Genomic DNA, 15,157 nt, shown 5'->3' on the forward strand with positions numbered 1-15,157 from the left:
CTACTCCTGGCTGCAACAACTAGGCTCCACTTCCTCTAGTGATCAGGATGATCACTAACACTCCATTATTGCAGTCCTTGTAGTTCTTATTGTGTAAGGACACAACATTGGCCATCCTCCAGGCATTCAGAACGTCACCTATGGCAAAGATCGTATAAATATCTCCATCAGGACCTTGGTATATCTTGCCTTGCTTCCCACAAGGTCGTAGGATCCAGTTTGTCGGGCCTCAGGGAATACTCCACTTTTACACATCACAAGATGGCCAGTACCACCTCTTGCATAACAGCAATGTTTCAGGACTTCATTGTTCTCTTCTTTGAATTTCCTTGCATCTATGACCTTCTGCTGAGTAAATAGAGATGAGAAATATTTATTTCAGCTAACAAGAGAAATGCTTATTCATTGGCTTTGATTCACCAGATGAGGAGATCGAAAGTCAGCAGGTAAAGCTCCAGACTAAACCCGTGGAGGGAGACAAAGTGGACAATAGAGTGACAGAAGGACTTTTCTGGAGAATGGAAGAGTGATTGCAGAGAGGATTGGGGAAAAAAAGCACCTTGATGGTTGCTGTGCTCACAAGGAAATAGTGAATACACTTCAGAGAGACATAACTAAACTCCTGCCTGCGGTGGACAGTCTAGATGTAGGAAGAATGTTATATAATACATTATATTATATATAAATAATTATATAATAATACAATGGTGAGAACTCCAGAATTGGTCATTTTAGCTTGAGGAAAATGGGGAAGCCCCTTCAAATTGAGTTGAGGATTGCAATGAAACTGTGGAATTCTCTCTGGCAAAGAGCAGTCAAAGCTAAATCATTAATATAACTTAAGGAAGAGTTAAATCTGGTTCTGAAAGGGAAAGTGATCAAGGGGTCTGAGAAAAAAGCAGGAATGGAGTTGAATCACTTCTGTTTCTCTCTCAATTGAAATTCCAAGATGCTCATGATGTGACGTGACTCCTGCAGAAAATCAACCAAAAGCAAAGATTTTTGGCATGAGTGTTGAGCACGCATTCATTTGTTTTGCCTGGTTTACGTTCAGTTATTCCGGTAGAATTCAGAAATTCTCTTTTGTGTCTTTTCAGGTACTGAATAGTATTGATCTCAATGAATTGGCCAACCTACTGAGTACTCCGGGATTCGTTGACGACCAGGATATTTTAACAAAAGTGGTGCTCAGAATTCAACCCCTCCAAAATCTAACGAGGTTTTTAGATGCTTTCGCCAACGCAACCCGAGACGTAAGTTGCCCATGCGATTTCCTTTTCTCAGTTCCCAAAGTGTAGTCCCAAATGTGCTCACTGCATCGGAAGATTATTCAAGTATCCTGTACCATTTGAGCGAGTAGCTTGATGATGTCAAAGTGTTTCATTATTGGAACAGTACAACCATAATAAACAGAGCACGATGTACAGCAAGGAAATTGTAAATAGAGTGGAGCAAGGAGGTTGTTTAATTTTACTGCTTGTTCATTTCACATTCATCAGCTCTTCCAGTGCATGGCAACGATAATCGTTGAAACACCTACATCCCAACCAATGTGTGTTTACAAATCTTTTGCCTGACTTTGTCATATCTACATTTAGTCTCCATAAGTGATCAGTAATAATAGTGGGTTTACAACTGTACAAGAGAATTCACCAGTGTTGTAAGGATAGGGTTATAGATTACAGTGTAATCTATAAACATCAGTATCCGAGAATGCCAGCTTTATTCTCTCCAAGTCGTACTGTGATGTTCACTGTTGAGGCTAATTGTTTCAGAAATACCAGAGGCCAGGCTGTGGGAATTGATGTAAATGGATAAGTTGTCGAGTATATCGTTTTACAACAAGAACATTTCATTTTCCTTCTTTTCAGAGGAATCTTTTGGCTGCTGTACTGGAGGGTGTATGGATTTGGTTTACTGAGGGGCTCCCTGAACTCACAGATGCAGAGGTGGATGAATGGCTTAATGTCAGACTGGCCCCATATCTGCCATTTATTACCACACGGCTTTTGGTTTCCAATCGCACCCTCAGTGTCTCCTGCCTTCCCTACAGAAGAATGTATGTATATTTCTAAACTGAATGAAAATATCTAAAATTTCCTGTTAAATTCAGTCATTCAAAGCCACGCAGGACATAGGATAGCACGTCACATTCTAGCAGAAAAGACATCACAGCGATGTTCAGCAGCAAAAATAGACATGTAGGTAGAGAACAAAGTACATCACCACACAGGCCCTTTGGCCCACAGCGTTGTGCCAACCCATGTAAAGCTACTCCACAACAATCTAATCCTTCCCTACTGCATACCCATAATCCGCCCTTTTTCTGATATCCATGTGTCTTAGTCATTTAAATGTCTCTATCATGCCAGCATCCATCATTACCCCCAGCAATGTATTCCAGGCACCAATCACTCTCTCTGACTTCAAATAAAACTTGCTTCTGACAATCTGCTAAATATTCCCCAGCTCAGCTTCGAAGGCATCCACAGAAACATCAGCAATCTCCTGGTTTAGTCTTCTCATAATGTTTCTAAATTCATCTGCAAGAAAATAAAAGCAGAAAATGCAGCTAAATTCATTGTCTGTGGAAGGCTGAGTAGAATTTATGGTAGCGTGCTTTTCAGCTGGGAAAATACCCATATTATTCTGAAATAAGTTTATTTTTGTCCCCACAACAACAATTGTGCAAAGTTAATGAATAAATATGAGGCTAATGTTTCCCAAACCACCATTAATATTTTGTTACCGAGTAGTAGTTTATTATTGATTATTACAATTTCATCTGATCGATCCCTCGGACTTACTGCTGCTTGAATTTGGCTCAACATCAATCAATTATTTTCACATTTATTTCCAATATATCCCACACTGGCCCAAGCATGTTGTTGCATTCATGAATTAAATCGTGCTTTCCAATTGTTAAATGCTTGTGTGCGTGAATAATTCTACAATTGCTTGCTGTGGGAGCAGTTCAGCACCTCAAAATGAAACAATCTTTTGAGATGAATTTAAGTCCAGGCTTGTTAACTTGCTGTGGTGCACCAGTTCTGTGTGATCAGCATCATGTGTTTCCCCAGTGTGAGTGTATCTCCGTATGTATGTGCACGTCAGTGTGCATGAACATGCAACCATGAATAGCTGTCGATATTCCCACATGTATGAGGGTTTACTTTATCATTTTCCCCACTTGCGCCTGACTTTGTCATATCTACATTTAATTTAGCTGATTCTGTTTTAAGTCCGCTTCACTGCAATTTAATTTGGTCTCGAAAGGAATAATTTATTATTTAATTTTATCTTTAGTGTGAAAGCACTGAATGCTATTTACCCAAAGTTGAGCTCAGAAAAACGGAGCGAAATCTACAATGGGATCAGAACTTACCTGCTACAAGGTGAAGTAATTTTTATTGTAAAATTACAAGAGTTGGCTTGCAGTTAACGTGAGTTTTTTAGATGAGAAGAGGGAGTAAGTACGATGGTGCCTGGGCTGCGATAGAATTGCATCATGAGCAGATGACTGATCGATGCAGGTTGAAAGATAACTGCAATGCAGTCTGCGGTCGAATCGTTGGTTGATGCTCCTCGTACAAAGGCTCCTGGTTTGGGGAAATTACGTCCCAACAAAGGATACATCTTTAAAGAGGGGAGAAATCTGGGGAAATTGTTCAGCTGCAGATCGAATGGTGGTCATGTGTGAGGAATCCATTTTGTCAAAAAAGATAGTTAAGAGTAAGATAGCAGAATGTTTTAGATTTTCTGTGGTGAATGGTATGGAATATGAAGGGTTGGGACATCTCATTGTATTAATTCACCATGCAAATTCTGTTTGGTGAAGAAAGGTTTTTGAATAGTCAGGTGTTTTTATGTTCCCAGTTGAAAGTGGAATAAACAACAATTCACTATTTGAATTTATTTAAATCCATTTCCATGCAACGTTAAAAGTTTTGAAATTGACAGAAAGCCTCTCCAGAAAACCTCTTTCCCATGTCGTCATTTTAAATTCTCAACATCTGGAATCGAAGCAGCATTTGTAATAAAAATTCCATTTGAATATTCAATTATCAATTAAAATGTATTCTGAAAATGCGTCTCAAACCATATTTTTATTGTTGACAGAGATTTCTCGCTTCCTATTTCTGATCCCTAGTCAAACACGATGTGCAGAAGGCAACTGAACTGGACAGCTATTAAAGAATTATTGATGCTTCCTACCCCAAATGGCTTCCATGACAGTGAAGGGAATGCCAGATGTTAGTGTTATAAAGATAGATAGGCTGGTAAATGAAAGACCTAAGGTCCATTACATTTCATAGGAAGTACCTTCCTATCACTAAAGTGTTTTACCCACTTGGCATTACAGGTCCCAGACCAAAATGTTACAATGCGAGCGATCCAGTCCTGAACTCCACTGCTTGGTTCTCTCAATATCTGGGACTGTATTTGAGTCAAGTACCTCTCTCTGATCTTCAGTCGTTCTCTGATGACGAAACACTGGTAATTACTTCTTTTGTTCGGATTTTTTGGATTAGCATTCATGTCAGTGGAAAGACAAAGTTTTAACTTGGAAATTTGCTTGGCTCTAAACCAGCCGTTTTTACCCTTGGTTTTGGCTATGGCTCATGTGCTCAGGAGAGTTTCTGAGCCCCATTCATATTTACTTGGCTTTTCCTTACTTCTTGCCTACAAATTACATAAAAGAAAAGTAAAAAAATATGATTTCAGTCTATGGCTCCACTTAAATGCACTCTGTTCCCCGATGGGGCCACCGAGTCACCATTGAGAATGGCTGCTCCAAAACAATCCATTGCATGCATAAACGTGGTCCTCTTGAATCCACAAAGCACATGTGCTAATTTATGGGAAGCCCCTTTTTTTGGTCCAGGAAATGCCAGGATGACATTGTAGCCGCTTGCTGGATGATTTGATGTCAGAGAATGATGATTCCCATGTTTGTGCTGGTGTTGCCAAGTGGGTGCAGAGCTGAGCACCAAAATGTTTTATATCTGACATGCTGTCTCCTTCTTGATGGCTGGGTGAATTTAAATTTCATTTCACAAAGCACGTGAGGTAAATATTTCTAATTTCTGTCCACTTCTCAATAGCTTCAAGAGTTTGCAGCAAACCCAAAAACCCTGGAATTTCTGGAAAACGTGACGCTAATGGTTGAAGTCGCAACGGCCTATATTAACCTCCTGGCGAAAAACAATCCAAATTTTAATGCTTCAACGTATGTGTCCACAATTTATATGTGTAGACATTTTGTGTATTTTCAAAACTAATATCTTTCGTGTGCAGTATCACTTCAGGGAAGTGTAGTATAAAAGCTTTTTTAAATTAAGTGGTATTGCAAAAACATCAAATGAAAACTCACTATGGCAGAGGATCCGAAGGAATAGAATTTTTGGGATCAGTCTTCACGGTAGAAGACAATAGCAGCTTACTGGACTCTCAAGAGTTTCTGGGCAGTGATCATGAGAGAGAAGGTACTTGGAAAAATAAATGGTCTAAGGGTAGATGAATCTGCTGAACTGAGTGGAATGCACCCTTGAGTTCTGAAGGAGGTTGGTGCAGAGATTGTTGAGGCATTGGTAATCATCTTCCAGGAATCAATGGATTCCAGAGGAATGGAGAATCGTGAATATCACTCCACTGTGTCAGAAGGGAAGGAGAAAGCAGAAAGGAAACTATAGTGATATTAGTCAGACTTCGGTGGTTGGGAAGATGTTGGTATCAATTGTCAAAGTGAAGGTTCTGGTATACCGAGAGGAGCATCTCAAGATGGGTCCAAGTCAGTTTGGTTTCCTTATAAATATTTAATTTGCCAATCCTTGAAGGAAATCTTTATTGGTGATATTGGAAACAATCCTCACTAGAACTGTAGGATGTGGAGAGCTGGAGTAGTGGAAGATTACACTGATACTAACCCTGACTGGCATTCTTTTACAGTGTTCCAAACTCTCTGTTGTGCTTCATTGCCAATACTAATCTACTACAGAACTTGACTGCACAGCAAACATTGGCTTTAATTGGAAGGATCAACAATGTATGTGGGCGTAATGATACAACCAACACATCTACTGATGGTACATTACCTCCCGAGCAGCCAACAGATGAACAAATAAAGGTAAAATATATTTAACGTTGGGTGCTGGTGAGGTCTTCTCTTAGAAAGATAGCTGTCCTCCTGCCAAGATAGAAGTTATAATATACCTTTGTGGTTCTTTCAGCTGGCGATAGTTTTAGTGAGCAAAATCGACAACTTTTCAGTCAGCACTTTGAATACTTTGGGACAAAATGCCATAGGACTATCGTCGTCACAGGTTGACAGTATTGATGAGAACACTCTGCAGCAAGCCCTGCCAACCTTGGGCAACGTCCAAGGCTGGAATATCGGTCAGGCTAATTCCATAGTAAACAAGTTGCTGAGAAGCGGTTACCAGGTAAGCAATGAACCAATCAGTAGTTTTAAAAAATTACCAATGGGTGAATAAAGTAAATGAAAGTGGTATCTCCTGATTCTCTGGAACTGGGCAGCATGGTTTGCCTTGTGATGAGCACAACTCTGTTACAGCACCAGTGACTGGGACCAGTGTTACTCCCTGGGTCTCACTCATTTGGTTCCATCTGCCCAACAACCCACATACTAATGGGGTCATCTGGTTCGACTGCTCCTCATCCCCCTCTCATCTAGTTCCACCTATCAGCTACCAGCTTTGCACCTACATTACTTTATTCTGCCTGTCCTCTCTCACCAGTCTTAGTCCTGATGGACTGGACCTGAAAAGTCGACCATTCTTTTGCCCACAGAAAAACTGCTTAATCTGCCAATCTTTGTCAATTGCAGATTTGTGAGGTCCTCAGGATTTTTCTTCTACCATTTTCCTACTTCACAGATTCCAATTAACTACCCCACTGTGAAATGATCCTTGTGAAACTTTTTTTAATGCATAGTAATTGATCTTGAAGCCAGATGGAGAAAGGTGAAACCAGCCGCAGTAACAAGAAATAGTTCCACTTTTGACTCACTAACTATTCTCTGGCGTGTGGAATGAGGAGGAACTCGTATTGTTGTGCAATTAACTCTTCCTTTGTCCTTCACTCCACAACTAGGTGAATAACAGAAGTGGTTTGTTGGCTGTGGGAACCCTGGTATCCGGTATTCCCAGTGACGTGTTCGAACGTATTAATCCCACGGTGTTCATTAATTTAATCTCAAATGTGAGATTTGTTCAGAACATTGGACAAGCATCACAATCCATACGAGCGATCTGTGTCCTTCAGGTGCGTGTTGTAATATGTCATTTGTTTCCTACGCTCTATATACTTTAATTATTAATGCTGACATATTCTCATTTTCATCTTCCATTAAATCACATCCTGTTTCATTGTAAATCAGGTGTTAAGGAATGTGAATAACCCAGTGGCAACAGTAAAGACCATTCCATCTGTTCTTGCCTCAGAGGTTCCACCTGTGCTGTTAAATTCCAACCTGAGCCTCGATGATGTAAACAATAAAGAGTGGACTCCTAGTCAGGTAAATTGCCCTGTTGTTTACGAGCACTGACCACGTGTGTCAAGTAAATCAGCTGTCATTGACAAATGTGTATTAATTTAGCAATAGAGAAGCACCAAAGCTGTAAGTGCTGGAGTCTTGCATAAAGAGGTACTGGACGAACTCAGCAGGTCAGACAACGTCCACAAGGAGAAATGGTCCATTGATTTGAAACCATTGATGAAATTACTGAAAACTTAGACCATAGCTGCTCCTGGATGCTGTCTGACCTGCTGGTTTCTTCCAACTATTCTTTGTGTACTTATTATTTAAGTGATGTTCTGAATGTCATCCCATTTGTGTGTATTGGTGTGTAAACTGTTCATGAGCCTGTTGCATCAGTTAATAATGTTATTGGTTTTGTTCCACAGTCTGCCGTGTTCTTTCCAAATGTGATCAGAAATGACACCAATTTTGAGACGTGAGCAATTCTTTTTTTCCTTTTGTTATATTTTGACTCTCTGTTGATGTCATCAAGCGTGACATTCAGTTTAGCTTGAGCCTTCGTGCAAGGTTTCTAAAGCAGGCACATTAATTTCAGTGATTTGTGTCGTGGTCAGTTTACATTATTATTTAAACAGCTGTGAGGGAGGGCTCTTGTTGACTTCTATTGTTGAAATGCATAGAAACTCTGGAGGAACTCAGCAGGTCTCGCAACATCCACAGGGGGTAAATATATACTGTTTTGCCAACATTTTGGGTTTGAGTCCTGTTCAAGAAACTGTGTCTGCAGACGTTCGTGTTTTCACCCCCCCCCCCCTCCCAATTCCCCGCAAAGAACTGAATATTTAGTCCAGATCAAAGACCATGATTGAAGTTGTGAACCGAAATTCGGAACTCTGCTTCTCTCACCACCGATGTGGCCTGGCCTGCTGAGTTTTGACAGATTTTTTTGTTCTTTATTTTATGCTCCAATTTTCGTTTAATGATCACGCTCCAGTTTATCAGCTTCTCTCCTGTTAACCCCTAAAATCTGCACCTTCCTGTTGCGTGCTGAAATCTTGAAACCATACAATAAGCTGGATTTAAGTGAGAGTAGGCTACAGCAGAAGGCAGCATTAACTGAAATAATTAAATGCACTTGAACGAACTGGGCCAAGAGGCAGTGAAGTTGAAGACTTTACAGAAATAGAAGAATGTTTGTGTGATGGGGCTTATTCCACAGTTCAGTCCTTCGTAATTGCTGCTCATTCATCGAAATAAAATAATAATGGCACAATTTGGTGCTAGAAGTGCAGTAACATGGATGGAGTTTGCGAAATACTGTGCAGTTTAGTAATTAATAATGCCATGACTTGTTCCAGATTTTCTCCCACTGTCCTGCAAGGCTTTAGTTGTGGTGCAACGAAAACCCTAAGTTTCCCGACATTTCTGAAGCTTGTACAAGAATTGAAGTTGAAAGAGGTTTCACTGGATGAAAGTCAGGTGAGATCATCCACAGAAATGAAATCCTAACCACTCGGTATCATCGAAGGACTAGTTTGAGTACAAATGCAAAACTGTACAATGCATGAGTTATATGCGTATTTTACGAACCAGTCAACACCCCCCCCCCCGCACGTTATATGCATGTGCGCACGAGACAAGATTATTTCTACATGTTTAAAGAATGAGCACAATTAATAGCAGGTGTGGGAAAGTCGAATAGGCAAATTATAGCCTGTGTGGGAATATTATAGCAGCATTGAAAGAACATGCACAATTTATAGTGGCTGTGAGAAAGACACAATTTAAAGTGAGCGTTGGAATGTTTCAGTGAGTATAAGAATGTGATAGCGGCAGTGAAAGAATGGACACAATTGTTAGCGGGCATGGGAAATTTTCATCTTGGCTATATCTCTTTATACTGATGTTTTGATATTCCTATCAACAAGCGATTCTGGTTAGGGCCCTGCACCTTATCAATGTTAATTGACCAGATCATCCTGAGGGAGGAGATTAACATATCAAGGTCCTCTCATTTGAAACAACCTTTGAATTAAAATCCTGCTTAACTCTGAAGCCTGTCTTCAATCTAATTAATTGATTCCTCTCCAAAGCTTGTCAATGTGTTGCAGCAGGATATCATGTACATAATAGGCAATTGCCAACTTCGTGGGGAGGGTGTTAATTGCAGGAGATTAACTGTGGAAGGTGTAGGTATGTGCTTTGTCTTGTGTCCCATTTAAACGCAAATTGGTTTTGCCATTCAGAATTAATACTACAGCAGCATGGTATACGTGTGTGCACGTTACACGAAAATATATTTACATAATTTTTGATTTGTTCACGCATTACATGCGTGTGCTCATTATATGTGTGAAAACAATGTACTTTGTCAATAAAATCCAATCAAAGGACAATTCATGTGTGATTCAAGAATTGATCTGAGATGTGAGCACCAAAGATTTTCATGCAAATGTATTAATTTTTGAACAACTGCTATGTGAATAATATTTATTCTAAATGGAGTTAATTTAATATTAAATGTTGTATGTTTTAAGTTGGACAAATTGTCCATGTCCTGGTGCTCAGAGGCTTGATGAAGATCCACAGTTAACCATCTCCTGCAGCAAAAAAATAGCTGAACGTGATGACGAAAATAGCTGGGAGTTCAATGTTTCTATGCTCCTGTTCCTAATCTGACATTGTGGTTTGGTTTTTCTCCAGCTTGATTGTGTGGCTGGGAGACTCTCTTCTAATGGAACTGAAGTCAACTTGAACACCTTGCCCAGTGGTGTCCTGCTGTTCAAGTATGTTACATGTCTTTTCAAGTTATGTTGTTGAATAGACTTTTACACAGTTCCCAAAGAGGAACAATAAATGGACAACATAATATATCTGGGAAGTAGGCCCCAGAAATTGTAGTGCATCACATTAGGTGTGCTGCATGACCATAGGCCTGCTGTGACAACAAGACTGAATCAAAGACCAGGGCTTTGGGGAAGAAGGGCTGGATAGTCAGGAAAGATGACACTTCCTGTGCATCCAACACACAAAAATTAAACCTCATGTCAGGAAATGCTAGTTCAATTTTCTCCAAGGCAAAAAGTGAACTGAATTATGTCTCACTTCAAGAATATGTACATTACAACTCCTGTTATCCGGAATACAAAATCAACCGGCCACCTCAACCCACCGGCAATAAAAAAAATTGCAAAAAAATAATTAAGTAAAAAACACAGAAGTGTCAGTTTTGTGCACGTGGCTGTTAGTTTGCCAATCACGTGACAAACAACCTCAAGCGACTGGATAATTAATGTGTGCGGAATCTACCAATCCCCATAGGTGCCGAAATACCAGGGGTTTATGCACATTTTCTATTGAGTGGCAATAAATTGAGAATGGCAAGGAGGTCTATCAAGTGGGACAGGCTTGATTGGAGATTAAAGCCTATTAATTGGCGTTGGGAAATGACTTCATGTCGTCATTATAACCTGTGTGTATTTTCCATTTCACTTTATAGTTATCAATACTTCAGGACTCTATCTACCTGCCGGGAATTCTTCAAATCAGTCGGGAAATCAAATAGAAAGATCTTAAGTAAAGTCTTAGCAAGAGAGCGAGATGTCCTGAAAGATGCCAGGACATGTTTGGTAAGTATTTAGGGTAAACTCGGGATTGATGAAATGGACATCTTGGACGGACTGAATAGTGTGGAAAACCTGAATTCATACAGTCGATCACACAATTTAAATTTCTAATGAATATGTAATTCTGACACTTAAAGTCAGGTGAAGTTTTCAACATTGTTAATCAGTGTGATAAAAGTTGGAGACCCACTGAGCTGAAGCAGTGTTGGGAAATTGAGGTGGAATTCCAAACCAGCTGATATTCTTCCATGTTCTCGATGCACTGACAAATTGTAGCAATGTTCTTGCACGCAATGAGGGTGGTCTTAAAGTAGAAATGATGAACAGAGTTTAATTTGTGCTTGCAGAATTAATGTTGCTCTTTTCATTACAATTCAGGGAGTTACCAACAGCAAGAACCTGACGAAGGAGACCTTGACAGTACTAAGTGGCTTGGTCTGTGAGCTTGATGGATCCACTATCATGGCATCTGATATATCTGTTCTGGATGAATTGAAGAAATGCGTCACATATCGAGATGATCAGAAACGTGCAATTGAATATCGCCTTCAAAGTGGAAGCAGCAAATATGGGTGAGTGTGAACTCTTCACAAATTACAAAATAAAGTGCACCAGAATGTCTGAACTTCATCTCTCATGACATCTAGTATTGCTGGGCACTCTCTTTGGATACCATTTAAATGACATGGAAGCAGCTGCCTTTAAACAACAGCACTCTTATTTCTGAAACCTGTCACCTTTTAACAAACGCCAGGAATCAATGTATGTTCCCCCGTGGCCTCTCTTGTACTCGGAGCATCATTTTCTTGTGTTTTGGAGATGAAATGATCGAGGTTATTTTGCTGAGGTTTCCTGCATCTGCAGCTCTTGATTTCCCTTAATTATTTCCTTTCCTGGAATCGCATATTCCTTGGCAGTCTATACTTTGTACCAGTGGTACATATGCTGAAGTTGGGTGGCTGTACTAAAATGTAAAGAGGGCCTTGCTTCATTTTGCTATCTTTCCTGAAAATTCCAATTGGGAATAATTTTCACAGCGACTTGTCATTTGTGTTTTTTGACTTTGAAAGTTAAATCTTACTCATTAATTTTCACTGTTCCTGTTGAACCTCGGGTATGAAAATGCTTGACTAAAATTGATACTGTTTATTTCAATCCTTTAACTCAGAGAGATTCTTGTTTGTCTGTAGTTTTCCTTCATCGTGGTCATCATCTACAATACGATCCCTCGGATATCTTCCTTTGGCTTTGACTGACACATGGAAGCAAATAAACAAGGTATAAGTTACGTGAATGAAAGTTGATTAAGTAGCTGAATTTGCAGCATTGTTAGCTTTGTTATTTCCCTGGTTCAATTGCCACCTCTGCTCCTTCTTCTCATCTACCACAATAGGACAGTCCCGTTTCCCAACCATCACATTCTTCACACGACCCTGGTTCCGCAACTTTGGCCTGGTCCCATCACCCTGCTCAGCTTCTGACTTAGGCAGCACTCTCCCACTGTACTGGCTGTAGCCTGTTTTGAGCTCAGTATGATTTGGTGAAGCCCAAATTGATACATTCCCAAGTTGCGATAGGAAAATGCTGCACTTCTTTCATCATTTATTGGATTCGTTTTGTTCCAACATGTTTGTCAGTTGAACTTGACATTAGTTTTGGATTTTTGATGGGAGGAATTGATACTGACGTGTTAAGTGGTTCATTAATGACTAAATGGCTTACGATCCTCTTCCTAGCTTTTCAGGTTACATGTTCAGTTGGAAATTTGATGGCAATCTCTACCTTTACTGTTTTACCCCATACAGCCTACCCTTTATGAAGCTCTGCCAAGATTTATCAAGAAAATCAAAAGATCGAGACCTCCTGGGGAAGTCTTGATATTTATTAGTCAGCTCCAATTACGAGGAATATCCAACAATACCGCAAGTATGAAATTAGTTTTAGACTGTGCTAAATAATAAACATTATGGGTTAGACTTGTGTAATGATGCAGTACTGGTTTGATAATGCAGATAGAAGAATCAATAATACTGAGATGGAAGATCAGGTGCTTTGATAATTCAGTTGATTAAATAAATGAGAAATATAAGCATGCTATTGGCTGTAATGGTGACCATGGATTGGCTGCTTCCCCTAAACACTCACTTAGTCCACGAATGACCTTTAGGGAAGGCAATTTGCTGCACTGGCCAACCAGGCCTTCATTTGACACCACCACCATGGATTTGGTTGACTGTCAGCTGCTCCCTGACATACCTTTGCAGTTCACATGTGCACAGTTCACAATTCCTATCGACTTGCCTCTGTAATCCTTCCAGAACTACTAATATGTAATAAAGTGTTCATTCATTCCCTAATATTATTTAACAGTCTCACACCTTTGTGCGCTGTGTACATCCTTTCCACTTCCATTTGCTGATGTTCAACCCCACCCGCATCCCCACCTTTCAGTTCATTTTGTTCCTCCCTGCACCTGTGTACTTCTCCGAGAGAACACTGGTGACAGTCCTGTTGAAGAACAGTCTGTCCAGTTGAAAAGTTGTCTCCTGACCCAGAACCAATTCTAGTGTCCAAAAGATGTCTGCGTTCTCTTCATGCAGCTTTCCTCAAGTTTATCTCGATTTACCCTGCACATCCATTCATTTTTATTCTCACTGGCACATGGCACTGGGAATATTCCTGAAATCATTTTCTCCTTCTTGACTAACTCCAATATCACGGGAATAAACATTCATCATATTGGTCTCGTGCTGCCGTCCACTCATCGATCCCAAAATGATGACAGCAGGAAGTGATGCATATCTCTTAACCTGCCCCTCCTGTCATCTTTCACCCAATGGAACTTTCTCTTGGCAGCCTGTACAGAGGGAGAAATAGCACCAGAGGATATCAGCGACCTTACTCCTGCAATCTATCGTGCGTCCCAGTTGGACCTTTGTTTGAGTGATGCTGTGCTGAAAGACGGTGTTCTCCAGCTGGGATCGCTTGCCTTTGATCCAGCTCAGTTAAAAGTTCTGAAAAAGAAACTTCTTCGTGTAAGTAAACTTTGTAAAAATTCAGTACACAACAGTGCCGGAGAAACTCAGGAGGTCATGCTGCATCTACGGAAAGCAAAAGTCCATTGATGTTTCAGGCCTGAGTCCTTCTCTACAATGTACTGAAAATCAGGCAGATGCCCAAATAAGAGGGTGGGGGCTGGAAGCCGAGTAGGTGTTAATGGATATGGGTTAGAGGGTGAAAAAGATAAAGGAGCTGAGGGGAGGCTGAGAAAGATAGTTTTCTGATTGAAGAAGGAAGGGAAGGGTGTGGCGAGCTGAAGGACTGGAGACAGCGGAGAAGGGAAATCAGGTGAATGGTTTAAGGGGGTGAATAGAAATTCAAGTGCCCACCCCCCCCCCCCCCCATTTACCTCCTGTCTTGCTGTTGTCAAAACCCCAATTGCCTTTTCCTTTCAATGGATGCACGTGACCTGTTGAGATTCTCCAACTTTTTTTGTACTGCACTAGATACCAACATCTGCAGGCTTCTTATTTATTTCCTTGTATAAATTTTCTCAGGAAATGGAATAATAGTTTTACATTGAGGACACAGGACCTTGGACCAACCAAGTTCATCCCATTCGCCTTTGTTTCGCCCCTATGCCTCTCAATGTTTCTTGTCTCAATGTCCGTGAAGTTGTGCAATGATTCCTATTCTACCAGTTCCTCTAGCAGTATGTTGCATGTATCCACCACCCTCCATGTGACCTCCTGTGTTGGTTAACAGCAAATATCCTGTGTTGACAATATGATGCAGAGAATGGTAATTATTACATTTAAAAAATGTCATCACCTGGGGCAGGAGCATAAGAACTCTGTGCCTGTTTTACATACAGAGTCACAATTATTTTTAACCAAATCCTGAAATGTCAGCTGAGGCCTCTGTTTAAGGTCTAAATCCCAAAGTCAGCTCCTTTGATAACAGATTCACTCTCAATAATCGCAACAGACTGAAGTAATGAAACTGATAACTTTTATTAACTATGGACTGG

The 15,157-nt window shown here is 40.3% G+C and overlaps 1 protein-coding gene across 1 annotated transcript in view; it reads left to right on the forward strand.

Annotated features, from left to right (window-relative positions):
- LOC138746975 (uncharacterized) overlaps window positions 1-15,157 on the forward strand; it is a 199,015-nt gene that overhangs the window by 41,517 nt on the left and 142,341 nt on the right. Inside the window, exons 51-67 of the mRNA XM_069905734.1 lie at window positions 1,098-1,253; window positions 1,872-2,059; window positions 3,307-3,395; window positions 4,364-4,497; window positions 5,106-5,230; window positions 5,950-6,127; window positions 6,231-6,443; window positions 7,114-7,284; window positions 7,400-7,537; window positions 7,927-7,976; window positions 8,860-8,980; window positions 10,205-10,287; window positions 11,001-11,130; window positions 11,506-11,699; window positions 12,318-12,405; window positions 12,933-13,053; window positions 13,984-14,162. Coding sequence (XP_069761835.1) covers window positions 1,098-1,253; window positions 1,872-2,059; window positions 3,307-3,395; window positions 4,364-4,497; window positions 5,106-5,230; window positions 5,950-6,127; window positions 6,231-6,443; window positions 7,114-7,284; window positions 7,400-7,537; window positions 7,927-7,976; window positions 8,860-8,980; window positions 10,205-10,287; window positions 11,001-11,130; window positions 11,506-11,699; window positions 12,318-12,405; window positions 12,933-13,053; window positions 13,984-14,162 — 2,358 coding nt within the window. The remainder of the gene's footprint in view (window positions 1-1,097; window positions 1,254-1,871; window positions 2,060-3,306; window positions 3,396-4,363; window positions 4,498-5,105; window positions 5,231-5,949; window positions 6,128-6,230; window positions 6,444-7,113; window positions 7,285-7,399; window positions 7,538-7,926; window positions 7,977-8,859; window positions 8,981-10,204; window positions 10,288-11,000; window positions 11,131-11,505; window positions 11,700-12,317; window positions 12,406-12,932; window positions 13,054-13,983; window positions 14,163-15,157) is intronic.

The sequence above is a fragment of the Narcine bancroftii genome, chromosome 12 (assembly GCF_036971445.1).
Source record: "Narcine bancroftii isolate sNarBan1 chromosome 12, sNarBan1.hap1, whole genome shotgun sequence".
Lineage (NCBI taxonomy): Eukaryota > Metazoa > Chordata > Chondrichthyes > Torpediniformes > Narcinidae > Narcine > Narcine bancroftii.